Consider the following 14,400-nt stretch of genomic DNA (forward strand, 5'->3'; position numbering starts at 1 on the left):
CAATTTCGGGATTTTCTCTTGACCAAGTAGAACTCGTGGTACAATCCCAAAGGAACTTAGGTGCACTACAGCACTTTGTGGGAGAGGTATTCAAGCGTAGGAGGATCATCCTAGCAGCTTCTGCAAATCAATAACTAGTGGCTGCTTGGCTTAGTGCTGACTCATTACTTCTTTCGTATTGCATGGGAAGAAATTTTTTTTTCCTCTCTCTCTCTCATCTTTTTCTCATGGTCTGCTCTGTGTGGGGTGGGGGGATGTTGTTCCCTGACCTGGAGTAGCCCTAGCACTCTCCTGCTAGCCTTCCCTATCCATCCCGTGTGAGAAAAAAAAAAAAAAAAAAAAAAAAACCACTTTCTTTCTTTCTTTTTTTTTCTCTTCCCATCATTCTGCTTGCTGACACAGCACCTCCGTAGCCAGGTGGGAAGGAACAGCAGTGCATAGCACACACTTCTTGATTAGACCAGGGTTCAAGCCTGTCACCACCAAATACGGAGAATGCAGAAAGGTCAGGGAATGACCACCGCATATTCCCGGAGCAATATGGCCTTAGTTGCTAATTCTCCTAAAAACCAAATAACAAACAAGCTTGCAGACATCCTGGCTGACGCTCTATTCCTTTCCTTGACCAGGTTGTTGGATTTAAACTTTTTTTTTTTTTTTTTTTTACGGATTCTGACCTGGGCTGGGGCTCCCCAGACCAGGAAAGCTCCCCTCTAACCCTATATGTTTTATTTATTTATTAATACAAAAAATTTGTATTTTTATTATTATTTTTTTTTATTTATTTTTTTTTTTTTGTTTTGTTTATGAAAACCCCAAACACGAAAGGTATCAAAACCTATAGTACTTAGTACCGTGCATGGGTTGAAGGAGAAGTATGGAGGGAGGGGTGTGCCGGAAACTTTGCTCTAGAGACTAAACATGTGTTTGCTTTGTTGTTCTAGAAATCTATCCTAGATTGGGACTTCCCTGGGCCAGGATAGTCCTCCTCTTTATTCTTTCCCTCCCTTCATCTTATACAAGTTTTTCTTTCCTCCCCGGGAACTCATTCGCCAGGGAGGAGGGCGAGCAGATAGTAGGGGAGGCCTTGCCCTCCTTCTGCTAGGGACGAGTGCCTGGAGGAAGTCGTCCAGGTGATCACTGCTTCCAGGTAGCCAAACACACAACATCACACTACAGAACACACACACACACGCACACACACACACACACGCACACACACACACACACACACACACAGTTTTTCTTTCCTATCACTTTCTCCCATGCGGGATGAAAAACTTTTTTTTTCTCTCCCTCTCTCTCTCTCTCTCTCTCTCTCTCTCTCTCTCTCTCTCGCCTTTTTCATCTATCTTCATCCAACATGGGATATTCCTATGTGGAATGAAATTTTTTTTTTTTTTTTTTACACGATACACCTTACCTTGACAGAATCTGTAAAAACTGAACAGACCAATGAGGCAGAGATGAACTTCTATTCTAGGAGCCGCCCATACAAAAACAAAAATAAAATAAATATAAAAAAAATAATGATCTTAATTACTTGCACACCACTAGGCATCTCTCCTATTGTGAAGTTATACTTCGCAACTGGATTAGGTGTCTCCGTAGCCAGGTGGGCAGGAGCAGCAGTGCATAGCACACGCTTCTTGATTAGACCGGGGGTTCGAGCCCGTGACCACCAAATACGAAAAGGTCAGGGAATTACCACTGCATATCCCCGGAGCAATATGCCCTTAGTTGCTAATGCTCCTGTGTTTGTTTGTTTGTTGTTGGTTATTTGGTTTTTAGGATCATTAGCAGCTAAGGCCATATTGCTCCGGGGGATATGCGGTGGTCATTCCCTGACCTTTCCGCATCCTCCGTATTTGGTGGGCACAGGCTCAAATCCCGGTCTAATCAGGAAGTGTGTGCTACGCACTGCTGCTCCTGCCCACCTGGCTACGGAGGCACCCAAATGCTCCTAAAAACCAAATAACAAACAACAAGCAACTGGATTGTTATCTTTGCATCACCAGGGTACCTGCCCACCCACTGATGAGGAGTCAACAAGCTCCAAAGCAGTGCTGTCTTGGTGGTGGTAGTATCCGCCGAGAATAAGTAACAGTAGTCTTCTCCATTGGTGAAGCGTTACTTATTCGAGGCAGTGCAATATCATGGTAACTTGTGAAGGTATTCACAATATGAGATATACTTAATTATGCCAATTCCTAGTTACTTAGTAGTTGGCTGTGTGTAGAAATGATGCAGTTGCACTAACTTACACGTCAGCTGACTATTTCACAACCTGAGGCTTATAGCCATAAAGTGCTGTCTGAGATAAATGGGATGCAATTCAGGCAACAAGGTCAACATTCTTCCTACAATGTTCAGAGTCCTTGTAGAGTTCATGCCTTGCCATGTGATGACAGTACTGGAGGCAAGAGGTTGACATATGCACAATCGTCATTACATTTTGACTAAAATGTTAAGACTTATGATAGTCATAACATTTTGACTGGACAATGTATTTACCATATAATGTAGCCGAAGCACTTGATGTTGTTTTTTACCATATGCCCCCCCATGTAAATCATGAATTATTGCTATTTGCTATCACATCTGAAATGTAACACACTTCATATGTTAACTAACCTTTATGTTATAATACTGGAGAGGGTGCTCTCGTTGCGGAAGAGAACAGTCGGTGGATTTTTGGCTGGTGTAAAGGGATAAGTATTTTTAATTTTTAACGTATTCTTGGTTAATTGACATGCTACATTGTGTTTTACAGAGATATTAATTAGGTTTAGTAGTAGTAGTAGTAGTAGTGGCATGTGATACAAGAAAGAAAGCATATGAGCTTATGCAGCATCCGCCAAAAAAAAAAAAAAAATTTTACAAAACAATTCCCTCAAAATGTTTGTTCAGTTCCTCCATAAATTTATTTAACCTATCAGCTTCCACAACAACAGATGGAAGTTTGTTCCAGCAATTAAGGGCTGGAACCCTTATGGAACCAGCAATTTTAAGGGCACAAAAGGTGATATAGTTGTACACGTTGGCACTAATGATATTAAGAGTAGGAGACCGGCAGAATTACTTAACAAGTACAGGTCACTGTTGAACAAAAGCCGAGAATTAGGGTTGAATTTGAGAGTGTCTGCAATTCTGCCCAGACACGATAGGAGGGAGTATATGATGAGAGCCTTGTCGATCAATTCGGCCCTGGAAAGATTGTGCAGGGCTCAAGGGGTAGAATTTTTTTCAGCCTGGACTGTACTTGTTAACAGGAGAGATTGCTTCTACAGGGATGGGATACACTTAAATAGAAAGGGTGCAAGAATATTTGCTGATGCTATCGAGGCAGTGTTAGGTGGGTCGGAAAACTGCTAGCTTGGGGGGAGACAAAGACCAATAGATTGACAGTAGCCACTGGCAGAGGTGAAAGAGATTCTTGTACTGCTTCTGTTAGAATGAGCAGAAGCCTGAAAAACAAGATGCTTGATATTTCAGAGACTGGTGGGAGCCATTGCGGTACAAGTAAACACATGGGTTGTGTTAGGGTAGCCAAGAATAGAAACAGGTGCAGGTATACGTGTGTGTACACCAATGCTAGGAGTTTAGTAAACAAATTTGATGAATTTGAGGTATTGCTCAAAACATCAAAGGCAGATATTGTTGGGATATCAGAGACGTGGTGTCACACAGATATAAGGGATGCAGAACTGGAATTTGGGGAGTACAATGTCTACAGAAAGGATAGACAGGATAGGAAGGGGGGAGGGGTTATGCTATTAGTTAAGAAACACATAAAAACCAAGGAAGTGAAGCCAGTCGACATCGCTGGACAGTGCAGTGTTGAGTCAGTTTGGTGTGACATAAGCATTGGGAGATCAAAATTGAGAGTAGGAGTGTGCTATAGGCCTAATGACTCTGATGAGTATAATAAGAAACTGTACAGGGAAATAGAGTGGGCCAGTAAATCAGAGAGTCTTATAATGGGGGATTTTAATTTCCCAGATATTGACTGGAATTTGGGGGCTGGTCACTCACACACTAGCAGGGCTTTTGTGGATTTATTGGATGATTGTTTTCTACATCAGCATGTTCGGGAGGCAACTAGAGGGAGTAATACTCTTGATTTGATTATCAGTAGTGATTCTTCATGCATTAAGAATCTGCAGATAAATGAACCACTAGGTGGCAGTGATCACAGTGTGCTGAAGTGGGAGTTACTCAAAGAGGTAACTACCATTAGGGGTAAAGGGAAGGGGTATTGCTTTCGTAAAGGCGACTACGATGGACTGAGACAGTATTTAAATTCTATACAGTGGGACCAACTGATGATGTTACCAACAGCAAATTCAAAATGGGAAGCATTCAAAGAACTTATCTTGGAAGCTACTAGGCTTTACATACCAAATAAGAAATATTGTTCAAGGTTTAGGCCTAAATGGATGTCAGATGAACTAATGAGGAAATGGCAGAGAAGAAAAATGCATGGGGTGCATACAAATTAACACGTGACACAGAAGACTATGATAGATATAAGTTGATCTGTAACCAAGTTACAAAGGAGGTTAGGCAGGCGAAGGCAGATTACGAGAAATCCTTGGCAAGGGATGCAAAGAAAAACAGTAAAGAGTTCTTTACTTATGTAAACTCTAGAAGGAAGGGGATGAATCAGTTGGTCCACTTGATATTGATGGGTCAACTGTTGATGATCCTGCTCAGGTAGCTAACAAACTAAATGAATATTTTGCATCGACATTCACACATGAGGAGTTATTCAGCGAGGGGAATGCCAGAGGTGTATTCAACTCTAGCAGTAAGCTACAGAATCTTGAAATAACTGGGAGTAAAGTGGAGGAGAAATTGTTGAAGATAAACACAAGAAAGGCACCCGGGGTGGATGGGATCTATCCAGTTATATTAAAGGAGGCAGCAAAGGAAGTAAGCAAACCCTTAGCCATAATTATGAGAGCTTCCTTGGACTCAGGGGAGGTACCCATAGACTGGAAATGTGCAAATGTGACCCCAATTCACAAAGGAGGATTAAAGGCTGACACAAGTAATTATAGACCTGTGAGCTTAACTTCTGTTCCAGGAAAATTAATGGAGGCACTGGTTAGAGAAGCACTGCAGGATCATTTAGACAAGACTTCAGTTATAGCTCGGACACAGCATGGTTTTGTTAAGGGGAAGTCTTGCTTGACCAATTTGATTGGATACTATGATGCAGTCACAAAAGAACTGGATGCATGGAATAGCTTTGATATTATATACTTGGATCTTAGAAAGGTTCTGATACTGTTGCACATGGAAGACTGCTACACAAATTGGAGCAGTGTGACATTGGAGGCAAATTGCTGCTATAGATAAAGGGGTGGTTGAGGGGGAGAAGACACAGAGTGGTAATCAATGGACACTGCTCATCGTGGACTAATGTTATTAGTGGAGTCCCTCAGGGCTCAGTGTTGGGTCCATTATTGTTTTCTGTATTTATAAATGATATTGATGATGGTATATCAAGCTTAATGTCCAAGTTTGCAGACGATACAAAGGTTGGCAGGGTTGTCAAGGACACTACTGACACTATGCTGCTGCAACAGGATCTGGAAAGGTTGAGCAGATGGGCTGAGAGGTGGCAAATGAAGTTTAACATTGACAAATGTAAAGTACTACACATGGGAAACAGCAACCCCAGAGCAACGTATCAACTCTGTGGTACTACACTGACAGTGGTAGAGAATGAAAGGGACTTGGGGGTGGTTGTGCAGGCAGATATGAAGTTCTCTGAGCAGTGCAGACGGGCTGCAAGTGTAGCTCATGGAGTATTGTCAATGATATACAGGAATTTTTCCAGCAGGGATAAGGAGGTGATTATTCCCTTGTATAAGGTAATGGTCAGGCCACACCTAGAGTACTGTATACAGGTCTGGAGGCCTCATTTCAAGAAGGATGTAGAGCTGCTGGAACGAGTACAGAGGAGGGCAACAAGATTAGTGAATGGAACAAAGGGGTGCTCTTACGAAGAAAGGCTTAAGTTTTGCAAATTACAGTGTCTGAACACTAGGCACCAGCGAGGTGATCTGATAGAGGTGTATAAAGCCTTGAATGGTTTGAGCATGCTCAATGCTGATGGGATTCTTCCTCTAGCTCAGAATAATCACCTGAGAGGGCATAAATTCAAATTGAGGAAAGACAGATGTAGGATAGACGTGCGGAAATTTGCCTTTAGCCAGCGGGTGGTTGGTTGGTGGAACAGACTTCCATCCCTTGTCGTGGAGGTTGATAGCCTAAATAAGTTTAAGGCTCAGCTGGACAAGCATTTTGAACAAACAGAGGGGTGAAGTGGAAGTGTATTTTTTTTTTTTTTTTTTTTTTTGGCTGATGCCTCTACTAATGCTAATGCTAATTAACCACCCACTGGCTAAAGGCAAATTTCCGCACATCTATTCTACATCTATCTTTCCTTAATTTGAATTTATGCCCCCTTAGGTTCGTAATCTGAACAAGTGGAAGAATCCCATCAGAATTCAGTGTGCTCAACCCATTCAAGGCCTTATACACCTCAATCAGATCACCTCGCAAGTGCCTAGTCTCCAGCCACTGCAATTTGCAGAACTTAAGCCTCTCTTGGTAAGAGGATCCCTTCATTTCCGTCACCAATCTTGTTGCCCTCCTCTATACATACTCAAGCAAATGTACATCCTTCCTAAAATGAAGCCTCCTGTACACAGTACTCAAGGTGTGGCCTGACCATTTCTTTATACAAGGGGATAATCACCTCTTTTTCCCTGTTAGCAAAATTCCTGTATGTTATTGACAAAACCCCATGACCTGCCCTGGCAGCCTGTCTGCATTGCTCAGAAAACTTCATATCTGACTGCACAATTACTCCCAGGTCTCTTTCATTTTCTACCACCTTAAGTGTAGTACCACACAGTTGGTACGTTTCTCTGGGGTTACTTCTACCCATATGGAGTACTTTGCATTTGTCAATGTTAAACTTCGGTTGCCACTTCTTAGCCCATCTGTCCAAATTTTCTAGATCCTGTTGCAGTAGCACACTGTCATTACTGTCATTAACAACCCTGCCAACCTTTGTATCATCTGCAAACTTCGATACTAAGCTTGATATACCTTCACCAATATCATCGATAAATATACAAAACAACAGTGGACCCAACACTGAACCCTATGGGACTCCACTAATAACATTAGTCAACGAAGAGCAGCACCCATTGATTACCACCCTCTGTCTTCTTCCAATCAACCATCCTTTTATCCATTGTAGCAACTTACCCTTAATACCATTCTGCTCCAATTTGTATGGTAGTCTTCCATGTGCAACAGTGTTAAAAGCTTTCCTGAAATCCCAAGTATATGACAAAATTATTTTTTGCATCCAGTTCCTTTGTAACAACATCATAATATCCAATCAAATTTGTCAGACAAGACTTTCCCCTAACAAACCATGCTGTGTCTGAATTATTGCTGCAATCTTGTCTAGATGATCCTGCAATGCATCTAGCATTTGTTACCTTCTTATTTTGAATTTACTAGAGATTTTTGGAAGTTACAACTCCCGGTGTTGGTGGGATATTGTAGCTGCCATATTGTAGTTGATAAGAAATGGCATAACGTATATATATATATATATATATATATATATCTCGAACTGATAGCATAAGGTATAACGTAACTAGATTGCGTAATACGAAGCACTGCATTAGGTACCTGTTAGCTTATTATAGTATTATCAATTGATCAAAAATATTATTAATCTTATTAAATTTCATTGTTAATTAAACTGTATTTAAATGGAAATCATGACAAAAACTAGAGCTGCAAAGCAAAGATCATAGACTAGCGTGCTTGGGGGAGAAATGAAGGGGGCCATTCTCCAATGCATCATAGTCTCAAAAAATGAGCAAAATGTGAAATATTTGCAGACCTTTCTAAAACAGTACATGATCTAGCCAAGGAGGATACTGTTGTGTGTGTGTGTTAGGTGTGTAGAGTGTCAAGAAATTAGGTGCCAACTCAGCATTCTGATAGGCGTCTATGAGAGCTTGAAGTGTAAGGTAAATGCCCTCAATCCCATCAAGCTTTCAGCTGCCCAACTCAACGGCAAAGCTCACTCCTGTGCATCAATAAACAGAGAGGCAATCTCCGAGGCAGAATGCACTGGGCCAACAGGAAGTAGTTATTGTTGGTGACTCTGTTGTCAGGGAGATAGGAAATATACTATGCAAGAAGGATAGATGGAACAGCACTAGGATATGTCTGCAAGGGGCAAAAGTTGATGATATTGTAGAGCAGATATCTTTTAAGGGCACAAAAGGTGATTTTACCCCGGGGGCTCACATCTGGTGAGTATGGGCTTGGCAAACCCAGGGTCCTGAGCTGGATATCATCATTCTTCTCTTTCTTGGTGATTCCTTTCTACTTCTCTCTCTCTCTCAGGGTAACTCGGGAATATTTTTTTTTTTTTGGCTGGTACAGCATAAGCCTCAGGCTTCCTTGTACCATGTGGCTAATAATAATAATATTGTTCTACACGTTGGAACTAGTGACATTAACAGTAAGAGATCTGCAGATTTACTCAAGTACAGGTTAATGTTGTAAAAAGTCGCGAGTTAGGGTTGAATGTGAAAGTGTATGTGATGAGTGCCTTGTCAATCAATTCAGCCCTGGAGAGATTGTGCAATCTCTCCAGTAGTACAATTTTTTTTCAGCCTGGTCTGTGCTTGTTGACAGGAGAGACTGCTTCTACAGGGATGGGGTACACTTAAATAGAAAGGAAGGGTGCAAGAATATTTGCTGATGCTATCGAGGCAGTGTTTGGTGGGTCGGAAAACTGCTAGCTTGGGGGATACACACAGACTAAAAGGTTAACAGTGGCCGCAGGCAGAGGCAAAAGTGATTCTTGCACTGCTTCTATTAGAGTGAGCAGCAGCCTGGAAAGCAAGGAAATGGAATTTTCCAGGACTGCTGCGAGTCAGAGTGGAACAAATACATGGGCTGTGTTAGGGTAACTAAGAGTAGAAACAGGAGCATGTAATACTTGCATGTATTAGCATTTAGCATTAGCATTTAGCATTAGCATTAGTAGAGGCATATGATGCAAGAAAGCAAGCTTATTCAGCATCAGCCAAAAAAAAACAAAAAAAAAACACACCACTCCCATTTCACCCCTCCGTTCGCTCAAAATACCTGTCCAGTTGAGCCTTAAATTTGTTTAGGCTATCAACTTCAACAACAAGTGATGGAAGTCGGTTCCACCAACCAACCACCCGCTGGCCAAAGGCAAATTTCCGCACATCTATCCGACATCCGTCCTTCCTCAATTTGAATTTATGCCCTCTGAGCTGATTATTCTGAGCAAGATGAAGAATCCCATTGGCATTGAGCATGCTCAAACCATTCAAAGCCTTATACACCTCTATCAGATCACCTCACCGGTGCCTAGTCTCCAGACTCTCTAATTTGCAAAACTTAAGCCTTTCTTCGTAAGAGCAACCCTTTGTTCCATTCACTAATCTTGTTTCCCTTCTCTGTACCCGTTCCAGCAGCTCTACATCCTTCTCTTCATGTACACCAGTATTAGAAGTATAGTTAATAAATTTTATGAGATTGAAGTGCTAGTCAAGACATGAAAGGCAGATATTGTTGTGATATCAGAGACATGGTGTCACACAGACATAAGCAGTGCAGAATTGGAATTTGGGGAGTACAATGTGTATAGAAAGGATAAACAGGAAGGGAGGAGTGGTTATGCTGTTAGTTAAGAAACACATAAAATCAAAGGAAGTGCATCGAATTGACATTGTTGGACAATGCAATATTGAGTCTGTTTGGTGTGATATAAGCTCTGGGAAAAGAAAAATGAGAGTAGGTGTGTGTTATAGGCCAATGAATCTGATGAGTATAATGAGCAGTTGTGCAGAGAAATAGAGTGGGCCAGTAAATCAGAATGTCTTATAATGGAGGATTTTAACTTTCCAGATATTGACTGGAACTTGTGGTTTGGTCACTCACAAAGTAGCAAGACTTTTTTAGGTTTATTGTATGACTGTTTTTTACAGCAACATGTTCGAGAGGCAACCAGAGGGAGTAATACTCTTGATCTGATTATCACCAGTGATTATTCATGCATTAAGAATTTGCAGATAAAGGAACCACTGGGGGACAGTGATCACAATGTACTGATGTGAGAATTACTTAAAGATGTAACTACCATCGAGGCTAAAGGGAAGAGGTTTTGCTTTTGTACAGGGGTCTCAGAAATTTTTTAAATTCTGTACAATGGGATCAACTGATGATGTTGCCAACATTGAATTTCAAATGGGAAGCCTTCAAGGACTTAATTTTGGAATATACTAGGCTTTTCATTTCAACTAAGAAATACTGTTCAAGGTTTAGTCCTAAATGTATGTCAGATGAATTAATGAAGCTCATGGCAGAGAAGAAAAATGTATGGGATGCATATAAAGTATCAGCTGATACAGAATCCTATGGCAGATATAAGCTAGTCTGTAATCAAGTCACAAAGGAATTTAGGCAGGCAAAGGCAGATTACGAGAAATCTTTGCCAAAGGATGCAAAGAGTTCTTTACTTATGTAAACTCTAGAAGGAAAGGGATAAAGCAGATTTTAACCCCTTAAAATAGATCGGTTGACTATGATGGGTTACTCCTGATGGTGGTAGTTACATCTTTAAGTAAATTCCACATCAGTACACTGTGATCACTGCTACCTAGTGGTTAGTTTATCTGTAAATTCTTAATGCATGAATAATCACTGCTGATAATCAGATCAAGAGTGTTACTCCCTATCGTTGCCTCTCTAACATGCTGCTGTAGAAAACAATCATCCAATAAATCCACAAAAGCATTGCTAGTGTGCAAATGACCAACCTACAAGTTCCAATCTATATCTGGGAAGTTAAAATCCCTCATTATAAGACACTCTGATGTACTGGCCCACTCTATTTCTCTGTATAAATGTTCATTGTACTCATCAGAGTCATTAGGCCTAAAACAAACTCCTACCCTCATTTTTACTTTCCCAGTGCTTATGTCACACCAAACTGACTCAACATTGCACTATCCCTCTATGTCAACTGGATGCACTTCCTTAGATTTTATGTGTTTCTTAACTAATAGCATAACCCCTCCTTCCTTCCTATCCTGTCTATTCTTTTTGTGCACATTGTACTCCCCCAAATTCCAATTCTGCATCCCTTATATCTGAATGGCACCAAGTTTCTGATATCCCAACAATATCTGCCTTGGATATCTTAACCAGCACTTCAAATTCATCAAATTTGTTTACTATACTCCTAGCATTGGTGTACACTGCTGTATGTTGGTGTAAAATGCACCTTCTTACTCTTAGCTACTGTAACACAGCCCATGTATTTTCTTGTTTCATGACCCCCAGCAACTGGCTTTCTGGACTGCTGCTCATTCCAATAGAAGCAGTGCAAGGATCTTTTCCACCTCTGCCTGTGGCGGCTACTGTTAACCTATTAGTCTGTGAAACCCCCCCCCAAGATAGCAGTTTTCCGACCCATCTAATATGGAAAGGTGATTGGCATTCTCTCCAAGATGCATTTTTTTACCCAAAAATGAGAAACTAAAAGGATGTTGACTACTTTCTTTAACTGAAAAGGAATCATTCACAAGGAATTTGTTCTACCAGGTAAGACAGTGTATAAGGAGTACTATGCACAAGTTTTTGATCATTTGGTTAAACGGATTCATGAAGTAATGTCTCAGTTTTGAGAAAGTGGGAGCTGGTTTGTGTTGCATGACAATGCTTGACCATATTTTGTGCTGATTACAAATGTATACTGAGTGAAAGGCATGACATTGAAAGAATTTTCAAAATTTATTAAGTATGCTTCTTTCAAACAATTCAGGTGTCAAATTTTACATAAATTATAAAAAAAAAATTTTCCAACAGCTCTGCAATCAATCTCACAAGTATGCTGTGTTCAACACAATTAATTTAAAAACATATTAAAAGATTTTTCATTTTAACATCTGGGCTTCTTTAAATTGATTCAGTCCTGAAACTTCTTGGCAAATCTTGTATAATTAAGGTGGATTTTGCAACAACTTACCATTATTACTTGGAATTAAATGCTAAATTGTTAAAAAACGCTGAAGTGCAGTGTTCTGCATGTTAAGAGGAGAAGGATAAGAGGACATAAGAGGAGAAGGATATTGCCCAAAACATAATAATTTCTAAAGAATAAGTCAATAAGAATTTTAAAAAAAATTAAGTTAATCAGTTTAACTCATGATACTTTCCAAAATGTAATGGGAAGGGCTCTCTGTTAAACATAGCTCTATAATTGAAGTTGTTTTCATTTAATGAATGGTATATTTTAATAAATGGGTTAACACAATCTTATGTACCCTTATACTTGTGTACGAAATATAAGGATTTGCTATGCGAGCCAAAACTTTTTTTGTGTTATCACATTTATAGACTTTCCATTTAAAAAGTTCCTTAATTTTCTTGATTACTTAATTTTCTATGTTTCAGTGTGCATTTTCAGTAACTAATGAAAATGTACAACAATATGAGAAACTTTTCTGCTATTTAGTTTAACTCACAGTTTTGTTTATAATATTTATTACTGTTATTTTTAGCACAGTATGTCGTAGGGACACCAACACCAGATAGTGTGTGTAGTTTTACAATTTATAGTGATAGAAAGAAAGAGGGAGAATTTTTGTCACCGACTTATCCAGGAGTCTACCCTAAACACCTTCATTGTCAATACAGATTCTTTGGAAGAAAAGGTCAGCGAGTTCGTTTAGAATTCATGGATTTTGATTTGATCTATGGTGGCTCACAGTAAGTGGAATTAACTTTATTAATAGAACTAATTTTGTTAGTTATTTTTCTTGTTTTCTAGATTTTTCCTTCTCTAAACATACACTACACAATCAATCTTAACTACAGGACATTTTGTCGAAATTGCCCCACTAGAAAGAATAGAAAAAATAACCGAAAATCAGCATTCATAGCCTTGATATATATGTTCAAAGTGAGTAGTCATACTCTGTTATTGTCAGAACTCTTTTCCACTAAACAATAAACCTTTACTAACAGTAATCTTGGAAAAAGACTTTTAATCTAAGAAACTCATTAAATTCACTGATCTGTAATTAACTAATCATAATCAAATATTGTAGTTTGAAATTATAGATTGAAAGCTATAAATTATAACAAAGTTATAATTTATTGCTTTATTCATAACACAAATTATTCATAATTTAAAACCTATGACAATATAAATAAGCATGTTTTGTTATTACATCCTACCTAGTAGCCCTCAATTTGTACAGTACTCTTCAATGTGCCACAGTATCAAAAGCTTTCCTAAAATCCAAGTATATGATATCAAAATTATTCTTTGCCTCCAATTCCTTTATGACCACATCATAGTATCCAATCAGATTTATCAGACAAGACTTCCGCTTAACAAACCCATGCTGTGTCTGAACTATATAATATAATATAACTGCAGTCTTGTCTAGATAATTCTGCATCACTTCCTTAACCAGTGACTCCATTATTTTTCCTGGACAAGAAGTTAGACTAACAGGTCTATAATTACCTGTGTCACCCTTTGATCCCCCCCCCCTTTTTGTGAATTCGGGACACATTTGCACATCTCCAGTCCATGGGGACCTCCTGAGTTCACAGAAGCCTTCATAATTATGGCTAAGGGTTTGCTTACTTCTTCTGCTGCCTCCTTTAATATAAATGGATAGATCCCATCCATCCGCGTGCCTTCCTTGAGTTTAACTTCAACAATTTCTCTTCCAGTTTGCTCTCAGTTATTACAAAATCACTTAGCTCCCTTTTAGAATTTGATAAACTTCTGGCATTCTTCTCACTCCTTATGTGTGAATGTAGATGCAAAATACTCATTCAGTTTATCGGCTACCTGAGCATGATCATCAATAGCCAAACCATCTATGTTAAGTGGGTCAATATGATTCATCCCTTTCCTTCTAGAGTTTGCATAAGTAAAGAAACTCTGCTGTTTTTCTTTGCATCCTTTGCCAAAGATTTCTCATCTGCCTTCGCCTGCCTAACCTCCTTAATGATTTGATTACAGACTAGCTTATATCTGCCATAGGCTTCTGTGTCACCTGATAATTTATATGCATCCCATGCATTTTTCTTTTCTGTTACAAGTCTCATTAAATCATCTGACATCTATTTAGGCCTAAACCTTTCTTAGTTGCTATAAAAGCCTAGTATCCACCAAGATTAAGTCCCTGAAGGCTTCCCATTTACAATTCGCCGTTGGTAACATCATCAGTTGATCCCACTGTATAGAATTTAAAAACTGGCTGAGACCCCTGTAGTCACCTTTATGAA

The 14,400-nt window shown here is 39.5% G+C and overlaps 1 protein-coding gene across 1 annotated transcript in view; it reads left to right on the forward strand.

Annotated features, from left to right (window-relative positions):
* Positions 1-14,400, forward strand: part of LOC150083615 (suppressor of lurcher protein 1-like) — a 383,165-nt gene that overhangs the window by 68,712 nt on the left and 300,053 nt on the right. The window contains exon 4 of the mRNA XM_090378541.1: positions 12,654-12,861. Within this exon, the coding sequence (XP_090234667.1) occupies positions 12,654-12,861 (208 nt within the window). The remainder of the gene's footprint in view (positions 1-12,653; positions 12,862-14,400) is intronic.

This window comes from Mastigoproctus giganteus, chromosome 7, assembly GCF_048544385.1.
Source record: "Mastigoproctus giganteus isolate SK-2022 chromosome 7, ASM4854438v1, whole genome shotgun sequence".
NCBI classification, from domain to species: Eukaryota; Metazoa; Arthropoda; class Arachnida; order Uropygi; family Thelyphonidae; genus Mastigoproctus; species Mastigoproctus giganteus.